This window comes from Austrofundulus limnaeus, unplaced genomic scaffold (genome assembly GCF_001266775.1).
Source record: "Austrofundulus limnaeus strain Quisiro unplaced genomic scaffold, Austrofundulus_limnaeus-1.0 Scaffold91, whole genome shotgun sequence".
Taxonomy (NCBI): Eukaryota; Metazoa; Chordata; class Actinopteri; order Cyprinodontiformes; family Rivulidae; genus Austrofundulus; species Austrofundulus limnaeus.
Genome location: NW_013952493.1, coordinates 1727720 through 1737751, shown reverse-complemented (window position 1 = coordinate 1737751; position 10032 = coordinate 1727720). Strand labels below are relative to the sequence as shown.

At 41.6% G+C, this 10032-nt stretch overlaps 1 protein-coding gene across 1 annotated transcript; it reads right to left on the bottom strand.

Annotated features, from left to right (window-relative positions):
* Positions 1–846: 846 nt before the first annotated feature.
* Positions 847–8031, bottom strand: LOC106520412 (MHC class II regulatory factor RFX1-like; the record flags this gene model as incomplete). Its single annotated transcript, XM_014012504.1, is given in 12 exon segments — positions 847–1906; positions 1999–2044; positions 2130–2283; positions 3881–4089; positions 4501–4650; positions 4836–4933; positions 5654–5805; positions 6140–6246; positions 6697–6815; positions 7297–7430; positions 7583–7702; positions 7918–8031. Coding segments are annotated over 12 exon segments (1588 nt in total), but the record flags the coding sequence as incomplete, so codon positions are not given.
* Positions 8032–10032: the final 2001 nt, after the last annotated feature.

Here is a 10032-nt window from a genome sequence, read left to right as displayed (position 1 = left end):
ATAAAAATGACTAAACATGTTTACTGTTTAAAGCATGTTGTGTGATGGAGATCAGAGAAAGACTGGAGTGATGTGGAATCAACTGGATGAGCTTTAACTCCACTTTAGAAGATAATGTGCTGGTTTGAAGCTGCTGATGCCTGCTGGAAACACTGCAGCTGTTTAAAGAGAAAACATGTTCAAAATCAGATGTTTGTACAAACCAGTTTTGATGACGAGTTTAAGAATAAAGATGTGTGAAGCAAAACAAAGCCATTAGGAGGAGGAGGAGGGCTGTGATGCAGTGAGACGAGTGGTGGAGAAGGACGGTGCAGAAAAAGCCGTCAGGTTTCTCATCTCTCACCAAATTCTCTGAACTGCGCAGAGTTGGTTACGAGATATTTACATGTCATCTGATGCCCCCAACTGACTTTAAAGAAAATGAAAACCATTTCAGAGAACTCCTTCTGAGTTTTAAAGAYAATAGTCGACATGTGCAAAGAGGCTTGGCCGAGGCCTGTTTGTGGTGAAGTCATCGGTCTGAACTAGGATGGAGAACTGAACGTACAATCACAAATCAATAATGTAGACAAATGTTGCTTACAATGTGTGACCACACAGCACCATACACTGCACAAGAGGTTCACTTAGTGACAACRAAAAGTCAAAGAGGTGGAGAAATTTACAAGAAAATATATCACCGTTCTTACTCGGGCACAGGCCTCCGGAAAACAAACAGAAAGTCAAAAATCACAAGAATCTGGGAATCCAAAGTAAACCGGTTTGGCACGAGGAAAAACATTTGGAAAGAAGGCAAAGAACAATGTCTCRAAGGAAAATGAGGCCACAGAGAAATAATGAAAAAGACAGGATTAAAGCACTTTAAACATAAATCATGACACATACAGTACCTCTCTCGTGAAAACAGTTCAGGAAAAAGAGTGAGGATTTTTGCAGCAACTAATGAAAGTCCCTTTTCCACAACCACATTTTTTTTTACAAGTCTGTAGCAGCTGCAGCAGGCACTCCAAAAACACGTGTTCTTCTCCTTTACAGGCAAATCAAATCAAAGAGGGCATCTACACACACCTCCCAAATCAAACATTTATAAGAAAATATCTACAGAAACACTTTGCATGACTCACAGTCATGGAAATGAACRTCTAATCAGCTCCCAGGAATAACAGCAGAGTGGTGCAGACAGAAAGCAACAAACACACTAAACCTCCTCTCTGTGTCTTTCACAGAGCTCCTCTCTTTAGTTTCATGTCACAAATGAGCAACAGCTAAATTTAAGCTCCCGTTTCCACCCTCCTGTAGAAGTTACCTCTRTACACACATTGCAGCATTTAAAGACCACCTACATATGGCAGTGGGAGGAGGGTCTTCTCAGTGAGGCAACACGCTGCAATGTAATGACAGAAATTAAAACACACCTGATATTAGTTCTTCTTTTTTTTACAGAATCACATGAGTTAAAGTGTTATGTGGTTCTCTGTGGTTTTAGAGACTCTGGTTTGTGAAGCAACATCAWTGCAGYAACAGTGATGGTGGAACAAATGAACGGTGTCAACAGGTGGTTGTGCCATCCAGGCAGCAGCAGGTAATGACCGAGTGTGTTTGGAMTGCATGTGCTTAAACAACAGCGAGAGTTCACAAACATCGACAAGATAWATTTACAGATATCAAAYGTATAAATAAGTGTTCTTTGTACATCTCTGTGTGTGTGTGTGAGATGAAGATTAGCAGCACACGAGTGTCACTGGYTAGTTGTCAGCTGAGCCGGTGGTGAAGAGGACTCGCTGATCTGTTCTGGCTAACTTAGCAGGCGGCTCCAGGGACTCCTCTCCGAGCCCAGCCTCGTCAGAGGGAAGAGACAGCTCCTGGCCTTCTTCCTCACTCTCCTCCTCTTCTTCCTCTTCCTCTTCTGTGGTTGAAAAAACAAATGGAGGTGGTCAGGACTAACGCTTGGAACATGAGGGTGGTTAGCGTTGGTGACCAGGCAGAGAAAGCACAAACCTTTGTCAGGATCCAGCGTGTTCAGACCTCGACCTAAACTGGCAAACTAAAGGGGAGAGGAAACGTAAGATTAAATATGACTTCTTTATTATGATGATTGTATTTGTGTCAGTGTGTGCAGTTACAAATACCTCTCCCATAACAGCAATGGGAGTTTCTCCTTTAGCCTGGGCCACTCTGTGCTCTATAAGGTAATACATGTACTCATCGTACAGAAGACGGATCAAGTGAAAGGAACCGAAACTGGCCGCGCTCCGCAGGGTGAGGTCTCGGATCACCATGGAACTGAAGAGCACAGATAGAAATAAAAACATAGATATCATTTCTCTAAACAAAAACAGGAAGTAGTGTGTTTCAATGTGTAGCTATGACACATTCATCATCCGATTTCCTCTTAGCTACATCCTCATTTTCTATTCTCAGCTTCCRTCACAAAGTCTCAGACCCACCCATCAGCATTCTGAGCAGAGAACGCAACAACTGACTGGAGGTAAAACGAAAWGAGGTGACGGGCGTTTAACAAACTGAGGGACAGGATTCAATGAGCAGAAGAGTGTTCATAATTACATAATCAGTTTACAAGAGTAAAAGATGCTGATTGGACAACCACGAATAACACATCTGCCTTGTCCTCCTGCAGCTTCCTTCCTCTTCAAGTGCACGCTACCAAGAGAGACATTCATCAAAATATTTTGAAGACTGATTTCTGGGTCACGGGCAGGAAGTGGGAGGAGAAAAGGAGGAATGAATTCGACAAATTCAACAAGCCTCAACTTGAGTACAACTKTTGATTTTTAAAGTAACTGTCTTACAGCTGTGTCACAGAGGTCTGGATGAACCACATTCACATTCTGACAGATAAGAAAAACAAAGTGGTTTGTATTTATTTACATCTGTAATAATAATGTAATAACTAGATATCGCATAGCGGTAACATAATGACCCCGCACGCATAAATGCACCAGAACTCAGAAGTCTTTCTTCCTAATGAATGTCATGCTACAGTTTTTGAGCTATTACCAATTTTGTATGTCCAGATACCACTTTTTCAGATAAATTGGGGGTCCGGGTTTGGGGGGGGCACTGGTTGGTGGGCCTGATGGATAGAGCTTCATGAGAACTAAACAACAAAAGAAATCTGAAGCTCCTATGTTGCGCGACAAACAGTTTCTGGGTTATAAGCATTTTTGCATGTCCAGACACCCCATCTTTGAAAGGAGCCCCCTCCTCAAATATGGGGTCTATCGTAAATCTGTTGACTGGCACAGTGTAGGTCAGACTCATCTACAGTCCTGCCAAATTTCATGTTGATCGGTRCAGCCGTTTCTGTGCTACGGTTGACCAAAAATCACTGGAAAAAAAACCAGTACGAAAACATATGATTCCCGCTCACGCTTCGCGTGTGGAGGTCAAAATAATACTGTTAGGGATGCTATGCTAGAGATGTAGTGACTCTGTTCCTGTAAGTTTTGTCGTTTTCAGTGGTGAAAGAGATTTTGAAAACCGAAGTGTGTTTTTAGTGTAAAGGAACAGAAACTCACTCAGAATCAGTCAACTAGCAGTTAATCCCAGAGATCATCATCCTTTAACCACAATGACTAACTTCCTTTGACATTTCACTGTCGGCTGATTTAACACCCTACATCTGAAACACTGAAGAGAAGTTGTGGCTCTAGAATGTTTTTTTAACACCGATATCAAATCACCACTAATATTGTTTAAACAAGGCATATGTTGAACATGTGACATAACTACACTGGAAGTAATTTGGTGACTGAAAAAGCAGGTAGTATGCTTGTTTTACTAAGTTTTTTAAGCTTTTGGCTCAATCCCACATCAACACAGTTCAGTTTTGCTCTCTCTCGTCTTCCCCCTGTTGTACCTGTAGAAGGACCACTTTAGWAGGAAGAGTTTGGCAGCTTTAGGGAAAGCAGGGCTTTGCTGGTAGGGCTTCAGGACCTGGGAGACCACACCATCGAGCCACACGGCCCACTGCTCCAACGAGTTCTGCTGCTGCAGGGTCAGCTTGAAGTCCTGCTCGAGCCGCTGAACGACACGGTCTTCACACCTGCACACCCATGAAGCCTGCTCCTGCAGAGGGTGATCGAGACCAAAACAAGTCAGTATCAGGCAGTCACACCTGGCATTGGCTTTACCTGTTTGCACAGARAATCCTTTCAAAGAAGCCTCAGATTACAAGATTACAGCCAGAGGCAGAGAYAAACTTTTAATTAGGATTTAAATCAGATACTAGATTCTGTGTAAATGCCTTGAAGGAAAGTTTCTGAGAAAAAGACCAAAGGTTTCCTGGTTTGAAAGTTTACATGTACAGCAGAATGATTGAAAGTGGCTGTGTATCTAACCTCACTGAAACCACAAGCTGCATCAGAAACTGTTGCATTTGCAAAAAAAAAAAAAAAAAAAACTCTGCAAGATTCAACTACTGATGCTACAAATCGTAGGATATGACACACATACAAAGCACAGCATTCAATGATTAACCTGGACGTTAGCGAAGTCGACACGGTTGAGGTCAGACAGCATCTGGTTGATCTGAGCCGTGTTCTGGAGGACGGCACGRGCTGCCTGGGCCAGATGGTTCAGACTGGTGTACCGACGCAGCGTTTGGGCAAATGCATTGGCTGATGTCACCTAAACACAGGGAAACACAGCTAATGTTACTACAACAGGTGGTTTGTTGTGTTCTTAATAATTCAATAACGTCTCCATATCATGACTCAGAGGAAGCAAGTARCCAAAGTGAAGTACTTGTACTTGATCTAAATAAAATAAATTTTATTAAAACAGYCCTACAAGTTACTACAGGAGAGCAGTACCTTGATGCGAACCATTTCCTCAGGGATGTTCATCATGGCGTTAGTCAGCCAGCTCTCTAGGCTTTTGGCAAAGTTTCGAATGGCTTGAGTTAAGGCACCTAGATGCAGAAAGAGAGGTTCAAATTAAACAGAACTTATTTTAATATAAGCTTTAAGTAAAACAAATAATACAGCCAAGATTTTAGTGGGGAAACAGGTTTTATGGTTGTATAAATAAAAAAAACCTCAAATGTGCCTAAATTATGTGTATGATATTTATGTGATATGACAATGAACTTAATAAATATCTGTATAAGTTAGTTTCCACAGCAAATAAGTTTTTGTCAAAGGCAGAACTTTGGTTCATATGATACAATCAATTAAAACAATAATAATATAAGTGCAAATTATTTCTCTTGTGTTTCAAGGGTGATCTGACAAAAATGCAAGTCTTACCAAGATAATTACACTTGATAAGCTTTTTTGAAATAAGGAAAATTTCCAGGCTAACAGGATTAATAATCTGACACTTTCTGCTCTGGTTTAGTCTATCAGTCTCAAAACAAGATTAAAAATATCCTGATGCATCTCAGTAATCCAGGTAAAAAATCAAAAGGAAAAAAATTGTATAGGTCCTCTGGACGGAGGACCTATACAAGATTAAAAATACTTTTTAGCTTGTAAAATTAGATTAAGATTAAGATTAGTTTCATCAGAGTCCATTCTAACAAGTTCCAGTTAAGGCTAAAAAAAGATGCAGATTGTAAGTATGGACAAACTGTCTTCAGCAGTGTTATTTGTCAGAAAACTACAGAGTTTGACAACAGGATATGACTTACTGGGGATAGGTCTGAGGACATCAGGGATGAGGATCTCCACCAGGCTCTGGTACAGGCTGTTGTCACAGTCACGGCTCCAGCGCAGCACCGGCTCATACTTGCACAGCAACACCAAGCAGGATTTTGGGAGACGCTTCTCTGACTCATCGTGACTGTTAGAACACACAGTTAAGGCCCTGTCACATCGCAACCTTTCAGACCACTTATGCCAACTTGTGAAAAGACRTCTAAACTGAAGATGGAATTTWAAAATAATCTTATTTTTTGGACATATACATATTGTAATGCTGACARTTAGATCAAATATRTAGWTATGAGTCATAACAAAACTTTCATAAGGCAGTAKAAATTGTCTGAAATGTTACTCTGTGACGGGGGCTTAAATAAGGTGATCCTGTCACAGCGGTAAGACATTTTTGCTGCTTCTAGTTACGGCAAAATTCAGATTATTAAATAAATGTTTGCCTTCAGGAACAAACAACTCACACAGCCAGGGTGCCATCTCCAGCCTGACTTTGGCTGAACCTCCAGAAGGTTTTCCACAGAGTCTCCACCAGCGTAAACTGCAGATTGACCATCACATCCACTATGGCCTGAGGGGGAAAAAACAGCAATAATGAATCATACATCAGTTAATAATGAATGAACAACTGAACAAACAACCCTTAGTGAAGCCGTCATCTGGGCCTCTCAGMTTTTGGCATCTTGATTTATTTTTAGCGCTGGATTTTATCATATTTGAACAAGACAGTGAAACCAGAATGAGCTTCATAAAAGCTGATTGGACAAAACTTTGTATGAGTAACAGATTTTAATTGCAGACAAACTACAATCACACAGATCGAAAAGAGTAATCCTAACAAAAATCATAAAAAGTTGTGGAGAAAAAAACGTATTAACATTTTTTTATTCCACTAACAGATGTGTTTGCATTAGCTTTGAGTAGACTAAATTCTTTAGATAATATTAGATGAAGGATAACTTTCACCAACACAGTAAAGTCCTTCTTATGTGAACGAAACAGTCTTTTTTTTTTTCTTTACCTCACAGTGTTCTCTGTAAAGCAGCTGAAAGCTCTTTATGTGCTCGAGTTCAATCCCCTCCGGCAGAGTCTTTCCCTGGAGATCGATATCCGGAAACTCTGGGAGAGCTCTGGAAGCATCTGGACAAAGACAAGAAGAAACTTAGAATCATATTACATTTAATCTAAACTTGAAGTCTGTATATAAAAAAWTGGGTTATACAGATTGGTTTAGATGAAAATAGAAGGATCCAGGGGATTTACTACAAAGCTGCTTCAGCTTGAGAATATCTTATCTGACTTAACCTTTAGAACATCACCAGGGGGTACAATAATTGATTTGTTTATTAAATTTGTCATCAACTTGTAAATCATCTCAAGTTTTCCAACTCCTGGGTCTGTGTGATTTTATTTAAAACAAGTTGACTTGTAAATATTACTGTGAACGATCAGAGCAGAGCCTGTTTTATTTCATTACTGTGCTACAGGTGCCAACTGTTATTGAGACAGATACACATTAGACTGATCAGGTAGTCAAACCCTATATGTTTAACTTGATTATAATCAAAGAGGATGCTAAAATTTATAATTGACATGTAGTMATTTATTTAAGTTTTCTCACCAAGGAATTGTTGGTACTGCTGAACCTGGGTGCTGATGTCTACATGTCCTGAACCCTGCTGCTGTTGTTGCTGTTGTCCTGATCCTGCCGCTGTGCCGTTKGTCATTCCCTCAACTTTATGCACAGGCTTCAATCTAACAGGGACAATGGAAAGAAACGCATCAAATATTTAGCTGTAGAAAAATATGAYAAATAAAAAACACCAACAAAGTCTGATCATTGCGCAACAGAACACACGATACAARTCGATAACTTTCTGTGCTTGAGTGTGTGTTTTTGTTTATACCTTTGTTTCTGTGAGAATGGCTGCTGCCTCATGGCCAGATGTTGCTGGTCCTCCATCAAACGGAGCAGAGAAGAGCCTGCCTTGATTCTCAGCCCATAATAGTGGTATTTAGAATTACCCCTAAAAGGAGCAGGTGAAATATACCATTTAGGAAAATATAKTTTGGAAAAAGGAGAAACAAAAACTCATTTAAACAACACAATGTCTGTAAGGGATATAATTTGCACWTTGCTGTGATGAATGAGATGCCAACAGGTGTACAACAGGTGCTTCATCRTGTGTACAAACAGTCCAAAGGTTCTTTCTATCTGAGTTTGGGTGTCTGGTGATCTTACCGGGTGCCCAGGCGTCGCGTGCGAAGCCCCATGAACACTGATCTTATGAGTTTCCCAAAGGATGCAGCGTTAACAGGCTCAAGTTTCTGCTCCTGGCAGTGCAGCAGGTAGTGGCAGTAAAGGGTGGAGCGTGGCAGACTGACTCCTTCAGCTGTCTCATAGTTGTCCAGCAACCACTGTACCTGACACACAGGCRGGTTAGGAGGAAAACAAAAAAGAGAAGAAAACAGCTGGCGAGGTTAGAAAACATTAYTGTAATAAGATTCTGCTCAAAATAAGAACGCTTGTTAACAAACACGTTACACATGTTAAGGTTAACATAAAGTACATGCGCAYGTTTTCTTTAAAACAAATCATAAGAACACAAGTGCACTCATATTTACAGCTGGGTAAACATTCCAGAATGAAAACACATCTGTGTGCGTGCCGTGGCATACAACTTTGGTATGCAATGAATCAATGACCTGGAAAACTGATGGGATGTCTGCTGAACACAATTTAGTAATTTTTATCATAATATGGGACTTAATATGATGAATTTGGAATGAACAGTCGAGGCATTTCAAGCAGTTTTTCAATGCCCCTCATCTCATGCACTGTAATGGTATGAAAATGATGAGGTCATGGTTTTGTTTTCTTTTAGGAGGAAATCACAAACTACTGTTTTCCTGGAGGTTTTACTGTGGTCAGGGCGTATTAGTTTATAGCCTTTTCTGCTCGTTTTTCTTGAAATCGTGCTTTCCACTTGACAAAACTCCACTATGACATCATCAGCGTGCGCTGTCGAGGGTTTGGTGTGGATGAGAACAGAACGATAAGAAAACTCCTGCGCCTGGCACCTCTGCATACCTTCTTGTCTGCCGACGGCACGCTACTCTCCTCGCCCTCTGTAATACTCACAGTGGCTGGGGAGGCACGGGCGGTGTGTGAGTAGCTCTGACTGTTCCCGGCGGCCCCGCCGTTACTGCTGCTGCTGCTGCTGCTGCTGCCGCCGCCCAGCATGTAACCCCCCTGGATCACGTAGCTGCCCGCTGCGCCACCGTTGGTGCCCGCCCCTTCATCTGAGCCGTTGGCGGTGCCCGCCGTGGTCACCGCGGTGGCCCCTCCCCCTGTCGCGCTAGTGGGCTGGGCCACAAACATGGACACGCCTGCAGGGGTCGCAGTAGCCACAGAGACRGTCAGAGGCGTGCCGGGGGACGACGCCTGCGAGACCGAAGTCGGCTGAGCTTCGTAATACTGGGCGGCTGTAGTCTGGGTGTACAGAGGGGTTTCACTGTAAGGGAAGGTGCTGGAGCGACTGGACGAGAGAAATATAAAGATCCATTAGAAACAAATGAACACGCTCAAAAGGAAAACTGTTATTTTTATGGACATTGCTCAAAAATATGATTGGAGACAGTTTTATTCTAACATGGTGCTTGTGGTGTAGCTGGTGTCCCCTCCTTCCACATACTGCACTTGATTGGTGTACACATGTTGCACCGGCACTGGTGTGAGCTGCTGCTGGACCTGAACAGTAATCACACACACGCAAATACACAATAAATCCTTGCACACCTTACTGTAACTGTTCCATTAACTAAACATCTTAAAGGGATCCCCGATTAGTTGTAACATTAGACTTTATTTGATAAATGCATATTTTAACTGTAAAATAACGACTGTAAAAATACTGTAGGCTGTTTAGTTTTGTAAATTTTAAAAATATATTTTAACACGGACAGAGCCATTTTATTTACACAAAGTATTYTGGGTAAATGATGACGTGGATAGGTTCTCGGTGTGAGCGAGCTACAGTATATCCAGCCTGAAGGTTAATCTTGGACAATATCTGACGATTGACTCTTTCAAATGAAACCAGAGAGCGTTGACAGAGAGGAGAAGGTAGAAATGACTCAACATGTAACTGAAAATATAGATGGAGGACAACAGAGCTGCTTCAYGGAAGAAGAACCTCAGCTTAGCCTTTTAGCCTTTGTTCTAGCACCGACGCTACCTTATATGTATTAGCTCGGCGCTAGTGCGAAAAACAAGCTAAACTGAGGTCCTCCATCCATATTTTCAGTTGCAGACTGAGTCATTTTTGCGTTCCCCTCTCTGTCATGTGGATGGAGG